Genomic DNA, 14,551 nt, shown 5'->3' on the forward strand with positions numbered 1-14,551 from the left:
TTATTTGAGATCTTTTAGCTAAATGGCTATATTCAGAATTCTGACTTAAGAAAGGGATTACATAAGAATACCTTTTATTGACTTCTAGGACACAATTTGATGAACAAGAAACACCTTCTCTTGAAGTCTCCATGGAAGAACATCAGTGCCCCCTCAAACCAGCATAATTTATAATTTATTTGTGCCAGTTATTTGGTAGATATATCACTGTACTGCAGTTATCACTAATATTTTATCCTCTTAATATTTAAGTGGAGACAGAAAAAATTGTCTGTCTACTTGAAGAATTATCTGACTTTCTGCAAGTTTTTGGGGGGAAGAATAAAAAGATAAAGGTGTATCAAGTCATCAGTTCATGCTGTCAGAACATAAAGGGTGAACTTTCAGTCCCCACCTTTCTCTCTATACTACCAGGTGAATAAATTTGGAGAAAGAGCAAAAGCACTCAGGCCTGAAATAATGTCTAAAGTAAAGACACATAAAAACCACATCCCTGCTTGAAAAGGTGTAACCTAAGTTTGATGTCAGCCCATCATCTTGGTTATGTTAAGCTGTGGTGGTATACCAATTGTAAATGTCAAATTTTCATCAGAACAAAGAGATATCAGAGAAGCAGGGAGAATTTGAATGATCCTGTTTTGGAGGCTGTTCTGTGGTTAAAACTCTTTGCAAGGACAGCTATTATTTAATCAGAAATGTAATCCAGGTATGATGTTTCGTAAGAAATAACGTAGTATACTTCATGTAACATTAAATGCAAGCAATCTTCCTCTTCCTTCATTTTAATGATACTCAATAACTTGAAAAACTGTTGACTTGGATGTTTTGGATGTGTACAATCAAATTAATTTGACCTTTCAAGTGATTTTCTGTATTTTCCCCAATGTTGTGGTAGCTTCCATGACATGTCAAAGACAAGTATCTCTCTGCTTGTACATGCATACTTCCAGCAGTAAGCAACAATAAGCAAACACACTACCTGAGAGATTATAAAGAAATGCTTTAAAATAGTTTATACCAGGGCTGAAGATGGGAATTTCTGTTATCTCTGTGTCTCTTGCCAATTCAATTTAATCTGAGACAAAAATTTCTACACTTCATATGAAACCTTCTCTGTTCTTGCTCAGTTTTTGAGTAGAAACTACAAACCAGGGGCTATATCATGTGGCAGCTGTGTCACAAAGTAGCTTTCAACTTTTCACACCTGAATTATTACTTTCTTTGAAGAGACATCTGATCTCTTGATTAAAAAAAAAAATTACCTGCTGATGAATCTACCACACCTGCTGCTGCTATTGGCTAACTGACTTGGCTGTAAAACTAGATACTACCTGTTTTCAATTTGTCTTTCCCTACCTATAGACATGTAACTCCTAAAGACTCATTGGATTAAGAAGACCCAAATAATGTATCTTCTTCCTCTAAAGACGTGTGAGAATCAAGTTACATCTTGATGTTCCTTAGGCTGATCCAAGTGCATCCTTAATGGCACTTTACTTTTAAAAAAGAAGTCACACAGGGAGATAATTTTAACCAGATATGCAATCACCTCTACAGGCCTTTCAAAGATACAGCTTCTTCATGTCCAGTCCTTGCCTTTTTTTGTATTTTAAACCACTTCTACAGCATACAAACCATAATACATTGGAGGCAATTAAAAAGTGTGTTTTGCTAAGCTATCAGATCTTTCTATTCTTATTTACCATGAGCCAAAATTCACTCAAGTTCCCAAATTTTTCTTTTTCTCTCAGAACACTGGTAAAAGTATTTGCAAGAACCTACTACAAATAAACACGGGCAAAATGTTCCTAAGGCATAGCATATTGTGTTTGGATTTTACATGTACAGAAGATCTTGTACTAACATCACTGGAGGAAGGATTGTTACTCTGAATGCATATATAATTCAAAAGGGCAGCAATGGGAATAATGTAGGGTCTCTCAGATAAGCTGCCTTTTAAGAACGGTTCAGTACATAAGGAGGAGAAAAATGCATGTGACTTGCCAGCAAATAAATGAAGACTGCTTCAAGGCAGGTTTAATTTGCACAGTTAAAATATTTCAATAACTAAGTATACATACATACATGCACAGTCTTATAATGAATAAATAAAATATGCACATTTAAGGCAAAATCTTTATTTTCCCAATTTTGGCTGATTCCATCATTTAGTCGGACTAGAATAACCCTTTCCCTGCTTGTATTTAGGATGTGTAACAAAGGTACCAAGTTGTATCCATAGAAGAAAGGGTCTATCACCTTTCAGAGCAAACATATATCCACCTCTATAAACTCTACAGAATTAAATGTAGAAATCACATGCACTGCTTTTATGAACTGGACTCTTCATTTCTTTTCAGGTAACAGATGTGGCATTACATTGCCAATGCAGGGATATGATGACACGTTGGGTCTTTCTTTTTAATTTGATTACAGAAAAATGGCAACTCTTAATTATAAGACCTTTCAAGAGCTGAGCAAACACATGCACAGAACACAAACAAGAAACAGGCATGATGATGATATCAGTGATAAACTGCAGGCTATGGTGATAAATTGGAGAGGCACCATGAACTGGAGAGGCACCAGGCATAAATTATGTTTAAGCACCTTTTGTTTACTTCATGTTCTCTTCAGTGCAGAGACTAATCCCGATATGACCAAACAGCTGAATTTATCCACCACTAATATATGGCAGGCACTTCCAAATCTTTTTGAACAGAAGAGTTACTGGACAGCTTTCATCAGAGGGCAACCACTGCTCTAGAAAGATGGGGGATACATTACTAGACAGTATACAATCAACCAGGATCCAAATTCACAACCACACTGCATCTTGTGAAAACCAAATGCACATAACCACCAAACTAGTCTCAGGCAGTGTTTCACATCGTAGTTAAACAAAGTACAAGATAAGCTCTCCAGCAGGATTCTTTCAGTAGATCAGCTTCCTCCACACCCCTTAGTTTTGCAGACCTACTTTCTCCTAATCCCCTAGCCTTACTGTGCCTTTTCTTCCAGAGTTGCTTCTTTAGGCCTTAGTTCTGATGGAGGAAACGAAATCAGTTCCATTAGATTGGCTACTGTAGCATTGAGAGAGTATATATAATGTACTGAAATCAATCAACCTATACAATTACATATGTAGTTCTAGTGTGCAAGAGTGTGCAGGAACAGGCTTTGAAGTGTAAAGCTGGAAATGTAGCAGGCCACTTTGAGACCATCCTGGTGATGTAAAAGATCCGTACAAAATAGCTGGAGAATTGCCCAGATTAAAAATTTGCAGAATGGCTCCATGCTACCTATTTTTTAGTGCAAGGAGTGTGTCAGGGAAGAGAAGAAGGAAATAGCTGAAATCTGCTGCTCTGTGGTTGTCCTTCATGCCTGTTGAATGAACCAATGCGTTCCAGTACACACAAAGGTGAAGAGCTAACTTGTTCCTGGATGTGTTAGGAATAACAAGTATAAAATGGAGTTGAAAATATTTGATTTTTCTCTCTTTTCAGTAATCTGATTAAAATTAAATTTCTTATTTGTTGCTTAATACCTTCCATCTATCAAACTCTAAAGCACTGAAAATGAAAAAGAAACCCCAAACACAAAACCTCCTCCTGAATCCCTGACCAGTTCTGGTTACACTCTATGGCTGCTTTTCCAAACACATTTAGTGAGTATCACTTTTTACTGTACTGGAAGCTTTGCTTTTCATTTAGTGGTGCATTTAATATCATTTGGTTAAGAACCTTTCATGACTGGAAAACCATGGTGAGAAGTGATCACTGGTAAAAGTGAAATTTAAACCACTGGCAATGTTGGTGTTTCCTTTCAGAGCTCTAGGGAAAGATAATAAAGATTTTTAAAATGCTGCACTTAAAGTTAACCACATACAGCTAACATTTAAATAACACTGGCCATAGTGTAAAAAGTTACCAGAGCCTAGAAGAAGTTTTCTGCTCAGAAATTTTGAAAATCATACTTTATCTTGGTCTTCATTTGGGACTTATCAACCACATATTGTATTAAAACTTTTCAAATTTTGGCTTATGATTGCTGGTTTAATATCCTAAAATAAGAATCAGGTTATGTAGACTAGAGGGCCAGGCAATAGGACAATAGATTTGATAGCTAGACAAAGAACTTTTTTTAGAAGTTGAGACTGGCTATCAGACCATGACACAGAAAAAGTCGAGTAGAAACAAAGAATTAAAATTCTCATTCAATTCTATCAACAGCAATTGAGTGAGACTGATCTGTATGTTATATTTTTTTGAGAGAAAATAATCTAAAAACACCACAGAAATAAGTTCAGAATAAAAGTGGATCATGTGTCTTAAAAGGTAAGTAACAGTAATATAAAAATTAAGAGTGCATTGATAACTTGAATTTAGAATAATGCTCTTTCCATCTATGGCTTGACACTAAAACCAGTGAGATGTTCCATCTGTAAGCAAAAGGTGGAAAACAGCAAGCACTTTTCAGAATTCATACAGCTCAAATAAATGTTAGAGTCCTACCTGGAGTCTTGAAATTTCTCAGCTGAGATGGAGTGTCACAGATTTCCAAGACCCAATCACCTGCTGCTTTTTCACTCCAGCAGTGAGTAGTCATGAACTCCCAGTTTTTGAATCCTTCCATGGAATGATCAAATAGCCTAAAACAGATGATGACATTATTTCAAGGCAAACTTTTTTTTCCCCTAGGAGCTATGCCTCCAAGTCTGCAAACTTGAATAATTTACTAATCAGCCAGTTCGTTCATCTGTACCTTCACATAACATTATTCATGATGGTTTTTTCACATGTATTTCAAGCACATTGAACAGTTCTTTGTTGCTTCATGGAAGAGAGTTTTTACACATGTCCTAGTTTAGGGCAAATTTGGGAGGAAACCTCTGAATGGGGTTTCTCTAGAAAGCAAACTGGAAGCAGCCCCCCTCTCAACTGGTCTGGGAAAAATTTTCCTTAGAGAAAAGTGGAAAAAACTGATTATTCAACAAGAAAAGTGTTTATAAGCATAAAAAAAATAATATTAAGCAATAAAACCTCTCGCTGCTCTGAAGAGAGATGGTAAAATTGAGAAAGTCCTTGCCATGGGTCTCCTCGCCTAGTCTCTTATTAGACCCTCTGTTGCCCGTTATAAAAACATGTCATCATGTTTTTATAATGAAAAAGAGAATGGCAAGCAAATTCATTGCAAAAATACCATAATTGCTAATACTATTTAACAGGATTCTTGTGTCTTGGAGAAAGCTGCATATAATACAGAATTCCATTGCTTTAACAGCATGATGCAAATACAAATAACTTGTAAATTGGAAAATTTCAGTAACATTATTTTTGGCTTTGGATTGGAATAGTTAAAAGGGGGTTAAACCCGAAAAAACTATTAAGACAATAGTGATTCAATACCTCACTTCTTGTGAGGAAGTAATATGTAACGGAGACACTGGCCTCAATCCTCGAACAACCAAGGTATTGCCCTCTTCAAGCACTTCACAGAATTCAGTTTGGCTAAAACTGAGAGACTAATGGCATCTGATGGCTTCATCTAACCAATACGATTACCATAATTTAATTACTTAAGTTGTGGGGGAAGACATTAGAACTTAGGCCTGGATTAGGATAATTTCTAGTATAGGGGGACCCATTTCAGATATACAATGCAATTGTGATGCCCTGTGAGAAGGGGAAGGACTCTTCCTGGGAGGAGATTAGACACAAGAGAATTTGCACTTTTATTTAGTGTTCAGAGTGTTGCTTGGTACCCCAAAACTATGGATGAGAAGAGGACTCTCAGTAGGACTGTTGCCTCCAATAAAATCACATTACTCAACTTTAAAAAATACACATATAACTATACACTCACATGTGTGTATTTTTATATATTTGTATATATATACACACACAGAGATGTGTATGTATCCATGTAAATTTATACATGCATGTATGTACATATATATGTGTGTGTAATATTTATCACTATTTTAATTTGATCTTTATGTGTGAAAACTCCACTGATAATAGCTGTGACTAAATACTTCTAAAAGACAAGAATCTCTACAGTAGAAAATCCAGTAGATTGAAAATGCTTTTTCATAAAACAGAGGAAAACCTAGCATTAGACAACATAAATTATATTTGAATTAATGTGAATCTGTTCTTTTCTAAGCTAATTTCAAGCTCTATTCTCAAAAGTTTGTGAAGTTCAGCAAACAGGAAATCAGGATACTTGTGTAGGTACGATCCTGGTGAAAACTGCCATACTGGATAGGAATAAAATGCCATAGCTCTTGCTGGAAGCTTTGGTCAGTCAGCGGCATGGCGTCAGGTATTGTGGGTCCTACACTTCTTGTAATAGAAACTGTATGGACTTAAATGATCGGTGCACTTAGAGGGCTCAGCCATACCCTGATTTTCATGCTCTCTTTTCAAACATAACGTAAACAGAATCATACAGTATCCTGAGTTGGGAAGGATCATCAAAATCCAAGTCCTGGTGCCACTCAGGACAGCCCCAAGAATTACATCATGCTCTGAGAGTGGTGTCCAAACAATTCTTGACTCTGTTAGGCTTGGTGTTGTGACCGCTTCACTGGAGAGCCTGTTCCAGTGCCCAACCACGCCTAGATGAAGAAACTTTTCCTAATATGCAGCCTAACTCCCTTAACACAACTTCAGGTCACTCCCTCAGATCATGTCACTGGTCACCAGAGAGGAGACTGGTGCCTGCTCCTCAGCTTCCACTCATAAGGCAGACATAGACTGTGATGAGGTTTCCCCTTAGTGTCCTTGAGGTTGAGTATGACAAGTGACTTCAGCCACTCCATGTAAGGCTTTCCCTTCAGACCCTTCACTATCTTTGCAACCTCTTTTGTACACTCTCTAATAGCTTTATAACCTTCTTACATTCTGATGCGCAGAACTGCCCCAGCACTCGAAGAGAGGCTCAGAGCAGAGTGGGACAATCCCCTCCCCAGCCCCAGCTGGCCATGCTGTGCCTGATGCCCCCCAGGACACACTTGGCCCTCCTGGCTGCCAGGGCACTGCTGGCTCATGTTCAACTTGCCATTCAGTTTGGGCTACCTTTTCCTACTTTTTGGGACGCATATAGTTTGGCAGCAGAATGGGCCCATTTCATGTCACTTTTAAATCAGTTGTGTGAATACAGCAAATCTCACAAAGGTATGGCACATACCATTTACTGAAATGGTAGAAATTATTACATAGCCATTATGCAGAATTTGCATGCAAGTATGTTCAATTTAAGTCATGTAGGTTATTTCCAACTGTTATTCAAATTGTCATAGTGTTGTTTTCTGATAGCTAATGTATTACTGTCTAAATATGCAGTCAATACAACAAGGTACCAGTGTTTATCTTTGCCATTGTAGCAACTAAATTATTATTATTAGTAGTAGTAGTAGTAGTAGTATCATACAAGTATTGTGCAATTACAAATTTTGTATTCACTCAGCTCCTATTCATATACATTAGAAACATGAGTTTCCCTTTATTTTTACTGTAATTAGTCTGATATTTTCCATAGTACTTTTTGTACAACTAGGTGTGTCTTTTGGAATTTTAAATTGTTGTCAGATTTCCATTTTAATATTTTTTTACATAATTTTGGGTGGAAGAGACAAAAAATCCCGCCTATTGTGTTTTTAAAAACACCGTTACCTAAAATATGCTGTGACTGGAACCGTAAGCTTCCATCCATGGAAGTGGGGAAAATCTGGTAATATAATTTTTGAGAAAATTTACTATTTTTTTAAAGATTTATTCTTTAGGAAAGATCTGAATTTTATATAAATAAGGTCTAAATTGGAATATTTGAATGTATAAGCTGTTTTTCCACAAAAGATTCTACAAAGAAGTCAAAAAGCTACAGACAGGTCAAAAGAATAGTGAAAAACAAAGTAGAAACATACTGACTCTGAGTCTGTGTATGTATTTTGGACATACAAAATGGTCCAAGTACTTTTGCTTTGCTTTGTTTATGCACGAAATTCTCAAATCAAAGAACCTATGACGTAATACAGGGATTGTACAACACTTTAAGTGTTGTTAAATAAATTAATAAAATGATCAAATGTTCAGCTGTACATTCCGTATTCAGAAAGAAATACATAGGATCTTTCTTTTAAGGAGCATGCAGCCAGTCCAGAATTTAATTTTGTAATTTGTCAAAATTCCTATCAAAGATACACTTATGAAACAGATTATCATGGATTAATAAAATTTAGTACATGGTCTGATGAATTGCTAATTGACTGTTACAGATTATTATAGACCAAAATACTTAAACAAGATTACTAGAATAATCTGAGTTTTTTATGAGCATGATCATATACCTGTACTCATAAATGTAACATGCTTTTAAAGATGAAACTGACTAACATTTGCATTTTCAAAACTCATTTGCTAACATAACCACAACAGAATGCCAGTTCTGTTACTCAATTACTCAGGGGACGTTTCTTAGAAACAGAACACTCCACATGAAGTGGATGACTGGATGTGACTGCATGATTGACTGTATAATTATAAGCTGCTGCTTATAACGAATAGCATTACATTAAAAAAAAATTGCTCTTCTCTTTCTGATGAGCTTTATGCCATACTCATCACATTCCATATGTATGTCTAGATAGAATATATGTTACACAGTGTAACGCTTGTTTTTCTCAAAACAAATTCAAGAGTCTTGGTCTCTTCCACTCTGCCATCTCAGCCTAAAAATTGCATAACCTTTCTCTTCAAGAACATAATTTAAAGTAGAAATATTAATTTGTAATCAAGATTTAAACCCAGAGGAATGCAATTAGCCACTTTCTAATAGCATTATAAAACCCAACAAAAAAGTGTGTCAGCTTTTCAGCAAAAAATCTTTAAATTCCTAAATGCTTCGAAGAATTTGTTTCAATTTTTTATTTAATATGAGAAAAGACAGTAAAGGTAGTGGATTCGTTTAGCATCACCCATCATGAACAATAAGAAGTAAACACATAAAAGGAACTTTTTTTCAGTTATCAGGATTGTTTGTTTCAGTTGAGAAGGTGGAGCTGCACCTGACTGACAGTAATAGTTGTATACTGAACCCAATGCATTAAGAGCCTGGAAACCATGCACTAGCCAGTGCCTGTGGCTGTGGTGGAATAGCTGGCAAGAGATAGGAATTTTCTTCTCCTACAGCAGCAGTCTTTGTTATGATGTGCTCCAGCACACAAATTGGCAGCCTCACAGGCAAGTGGTCCTTGCCCAGAAGTCTGTGTACCTCGAAGTGCTTTGGTGAACTATTCTCCTTAGAAGAGCTCTTCTCCACAGGGCTGAATCATCAGCTCCCTGTGAAATGTAGCCCCTGAGAAACGGTAGACAGTTCAAACTGACTTATCCAAAGCTTCAGTCAGACCCTACTGCCCATCTGCATTGAAGTATTCAGAAATCTAGAAATGGTCAGAGAACACACTAGGCATTTCAGAAGCTTTCTTACCTACATGTGGAAGATCACTTAAAATTTCTGGATGTGGAGCTAAAGAAAACATATTTATACTATTTGCATACAAACTTTTCTCCCGACCCCCTCACCCCTGCCCCCGCTTCCCCATGTTACATCTGCTTATCACAGTTAGTTTTATGAAACAATGGATATCTCTGAACTATCATGATAAAGTTATTTGGAGTAACATGAACAATAGTATACAATGCCTGCCAGCCTGAAATAATGGCTAGTATAACAATCACCATCTTTAAAAGTAGAGAGCTTGTTCCCAGGAACTACACATATCCATGATCCATCATGAGTTGCAGACATGTCAGGCTGAGGAGCCCTACACACTCTACTGGTCAACCAGCTGCCCAGTAGTGGGATATCTATTCATCAATGGACCAAAGGAAAAAAAAAAAAAAAAAAAAAAAAAGAAGAAGAAGAAAAAAATATATATAGCTGACATGAATGAAACAAAACACAGCAAGCATGAGTTGGGAGAAAGTTTTCCAAGAACTGTCTCACCTTGTAGATGCAGTACAAGCATAGGAGCATAGGATTATTTTTGTTGCATTGTGGACTTTGATTATTACCACTTTTCAGTGAAACACAGCATGAAGGTTGCCCCTATATGTTTCATCATACAAGGATACATAAAATGTTATTTTTGTTTAATATTAGAGTATAACATGTAAGCTACACAAAACATGCAGGTCTATAAAGAAAGTTTCCCTTTACTTCAGATCACCAAGACGTTTTTATGGAGCAAACAATTTGAGTAAGATTAGATAAGAACAACTTGGTTTTGGTCTAAGAGTTCTGTAGAGGATGATATTATTAAAATTTACTGATTGTCTAAGGCTTCACAATAGGAATAAAACGGTCATGAAAATACATTCTTTTGTTACTGAAGAGAAGTATTATTGATACCAGGGCCATATAAGCTTATGAAGCTAGTGGCCTGGAAAGTTGCCACCATGTGGCTGAAGTATTTCAGTTACGCAGTTCAAATAGAAACAGCTGCTTTAAATTTAAAGGGCAAGAATTAAATAAGCCGTTACTTCAGGGGGAGACAAATGAGCCCTAAGTTTGCTTCTCCTACTCTCTTCGTATCTAGCTTCTCCTTCATAGCCTGTCTGTACTGCATGTTTGTTAGAACTGACCTTGGTATGTCTCAAAAACCACTCAGAAAACCACGCTGCCAAATCCACTGCCCAATTGTTTTTAGAAAGGGGATGCTGTTCCCCTTTGGACTTAACTCTAGCCTCATCCTCACACCAGATAATACTCTTCCAGCCTGTATTTTTCTCTGTTGCAGCGCATCCAATGTAATCGTGTTTAGTACTTTTCAAACAACAAAGCAGATGTTCCCTGTAATGCAGATTTTGAAGAATGCACATAAGACTTAAACCAGTGACACTGTTATCCACCAAATGCCTGCAAAGGAATCCACATAGTCTCTGACTAACAAGTTTTCTTACTGAAGTAATTTTAGGGGATGCCAACATTAAGGATAAAATATGCAGAAAAAAGGCCAAATATTGCCTTGAGGGACCTACTTGTCAGTGCACCAGAAATTACACACTATGACTTTTCTTCCAGAATTGGTGGAGAAGTGCACATGTAAAATATACCTTTTGCACTTAAAAACATTTTACCAGCAAACTACTTCAAATGAAACCCAGATGAGTAACTGTAAAGCAATGCCGTTTTTCCTGGGTTCAGTAAAAACAGCTGGTATTGCTGCTATTAATCCTGTACATGTGTGTTAAAAAGCCATGTATGACATCGCAGTCAGGTAGCAGCAATGTACAACAGCCTCTGGGGCCTTTGCCTATAGCAGAAAAAACAGACTATTTGCTGCCAAATTCTCTGCTTGCATGCTTAGAGATGAACACATTTACTCACTGATATTCAGTATTATTGATACTTTAAAACTCAAATGCCTTGTAACTGATTTTTCATACTAGAGAATAATAACCATCCTATTTCAAGTTTTATTTTATAACATAATGCTAAAACATATACATCAAATACACACAGCATACTCTTAATTTCAAGAAATTACTACTTCTAAGCTGTATGACTTCTTAAAAGACGGCCAAATAAAGTAAGCCTTGAAGCACCATTTCAGAAAGTATTGTGTTCATATCCCTCACTTTACCCTGAGAAAGGGCTCGTGAAGGTTCTAGGAATTTCAGACCAGGAATTTGCAATATATATTTATCCCTAACATTAGTTGCACACTGTTGTTTAGTAGCCCATCAGCCCAATGTGATGGCAAGTCAATATATTTATGAAATTTGCATGGGAAGGGAATTTCTGGTGAGGCTCTACAAGCTCTGTCATGAACAATTTGTTTTCTGGGAGGTGACAAAACATGAAAAGACTTTTCAGGTTTCTTTGTTTTCTGTTTAGTGTTCTGATAATATTAGGTAAGAAAGAGCTGAACATCCTCTTATTTTATTACATATATTTGCATTCCCTTTCTCTACCACATGACAGAATATAATTACTTTTAAGATGCAGGGGTTACAAAGACATTGATTGAATTAAATTTTGTACCTATTCCACACACCAGTCATCACCAGAGGTGAACTGTGAATACTGGAATGTACTTCCCACTTGCTGTGAGTCAGCTGCAACACATGAAAGCCTAGAGCCAAAAGTTAGCTGTGTTAAGACCACTGGGTTTACACAAGATTGTTTTGTTTGGATACTTATTTGGATGACTTTCAGTTTTTTTCATTTTGAACTGAAGAAGAACTACAGCATGAAAATGGAAGAGAAAACTAAAGAAAGATTTCTTCAAAAAGAAAAGCAAAAGCCTGTTACATAACTAATAAGAGAAACCTGTCTCGCACTCATTAGCAGAGGACAAATTCTTTGTTCAGTGCAGTAGGGCAGCAGAAAGATAGATATGTGTGCCTCTGTGCTTTATCAGCTAACTATGACTGCACTCACAGCGGAACACAGGAGATATTCCAGAGGACCCCAAACTTCCAGGACAACTTTCTCTCCATTTGGTGAATTTCTCTCTACAACTTGAAGAATATTTTCAGTTTACCTTCTCTTTTAATTTAACATAATCTCTAATGAAAATGTGCATTCACACTTCAATCAAAACCAAGTCCATTTGAGCTCCACTTGTCTACAAAACAGGCACTTTGTTTCAAAGGGGAATAAGTCCTGCTGTCACTGAGATACAGGAGGATATGCAAGCCTCCCAAGCTAGATAATCAGCATTTCTGGCTCAAGAAGCACAGATGAAAAGGAGTCTGGAAAGTAGGCCATTCTCAATTCACTAAAAGCCCTGAAGAGTAGGACTAGGGATATTAACTTCTGTAAAGACTTAAGCATGACAGCAGAAGAGTTCTCACAACACAGGCTTCATGGCAGATTTTGCAGTGGTACATAACATTTTCTGTGAGAGTCATGCTCTATGTCTAGCAGAATGGCAGTCATCTAAATCAAGCCATCAAGGAAAAAGAATTATCTATCATACTATGGTCCCATCAGGAAGAAGATTTCTAGCTAGTCAGAGAAGTATACAAGCATTTCTTAGTGTAAATGCAACTTACTTGCACATTTAGAACTGGGGTAAAGTTTGGAAAGTTTTCTGATGTTTCTTAGAGCCTTAACCATCTCTGGTAGGAGGTGGTGTTCTTACTATGGATTGAGTGAGATTTACATGGGAAAGACTGTCAGTGTTTTCTTTGAAGAAAATTTCTACTAGTATACCGGACAAATAGAAACTGAGAAGTCTTTCAGCTTGCTAATGATTCCCTCCACTTACCAGGGATGTAAATTGCACTAATGTTGGAAATGATACACTGGACAAAGAGACACTTGTCTGAGTTCATTCAGAAGGAAAAAAAAAAGGTAATTTGATGCACTGTGACAGTTTCTCCAAAAACATAACATAGAGGTGACATAGAGGATGAGGAAAAAGATTGATCTTAGTACCTTGCTGTTAAAATGGCTGGACATTTAAAAGCAAGTATATATCACTGCACTGATGTCTAACTTTTAAAAGTTTTTGAAAGCAATGGCTAACTTTCAAAAACTTTAATTTGCAATTTACAAATGAACCCTTTAATTTCAAGTGCTAGTGATACTTCCCAGTGTTGTCCTACTATGAGCCTTTCATGGACTGAGTGTGTTTACTTTGAAAAAAAGCATTTCAAAACAGAAAACATCAGGAATTTAAAAAAACAGTAGTAAATATTACTCTATCTGATTTCCATTGCTATTAAAAAAAAAAAAAAAGGATAAAAGAGAAAAATGAAAATAAGTGACAATGTGTAGAAACACTTTGATTCAGCTTCCTTATAAAGACTGAGCCTGTTTTCTTCACATTTTCCAGCCATCTAATAAATGGTGAGCCACACAAGAACTATCAAAATTTACAAATTTTCTTCTTGATGTTGAAGTTTTAACACTACTCTTCTACTGAGATTGTCATCTCTGAGTTCATTTGTACTTCACTCTGCCCATCTCTAAGAAAAAATAATTAGCCTGTGTCTTCTAGCAACCCTGCTATAATGACTTGACTTCTCTTTGCTGACACTGACATCTCAATGCAGGCTCTACATGCTGACTGTACTGTGAAATTGGGTTGTCATACTATACCTATTGGCCAAGAGCTGTGACCTAGTTCCAGAAGGAGAGGTTAGGTAAATTGCCAAGTCTCCACGTCGAGGGTGAGTAATAGTGATACGCACAACAACATGCTCCAAGTAGATCACATGGTGGTTAGGATTATCTGAACAGCCAGTAGCTTTGTAAATTGAACGGACAATGCTGTCAGGTCGTATTGTTCTATAACAGAAGCACAGCAAACAACATCAGCATTTCTCGCTTTTTGTGTAAAATACACAACCCCATCTGTTTTGCTTAGTAGAGAATGACAGTTTTGGACAACTGAGAAGTCAGTAGCCTATAATCATTAGTTTTGACATGTACTTCCTAGCTGAAAATACCACTACAGGGTAATTATTTTACTGTAGATAATGGCTAATGGCAAGTGTCTGGATTTCTGTTAAGCACATACACAAGGTAAACC

At 36.7% G+C, this 14,551-nt stretch overlaps 1 protein-coding gene across 2 annotated transcripts in view; it reads right to left on the reverse strand.

Annotated features, from left to right (window-relative positions):
- Positions 1-14,551, reverse strand: part of PCSK5 (proprotein convertase subtilisin/kexin type 5) — a 240,040-nt gene that overhangs the window by 70,445 nt on the left and 155,044 nt on the right. For both annotated transcript variants that reach the window (XM_040089345.1, XM_040089346.2), the window contains exons 12-13: positions 14,119-14,307; positions 4,515-4,651 (exon numbers count right to left, since the gene is read on the reverse strand). In XM_040089345.1, coding sequence (XP_039945279.1) covers positions 4,515-4,651; positions 14,119-14,307 — 326 coding nt within the window. The remainder of the gene's footprint in view (positions 1-4,514; positions 4,652-14,118; positions 14,308-14,551) is intronic.

The sequence above is a fragment of the Hirundo rustica genome, chromosome Z, assembly GCF_015227805.2.
Source record: "Hirundo rustica isolate bHirRus1 chromosome Z, bHirRus1.pri.v3, whole genome shotgun sequence".
Taxonomy (NCBI): Eukaryota; Metazoa; Chordata; class Aves; order Passeriformes; family Hirundinidae; genus Hirundo; species Hirundo rustica.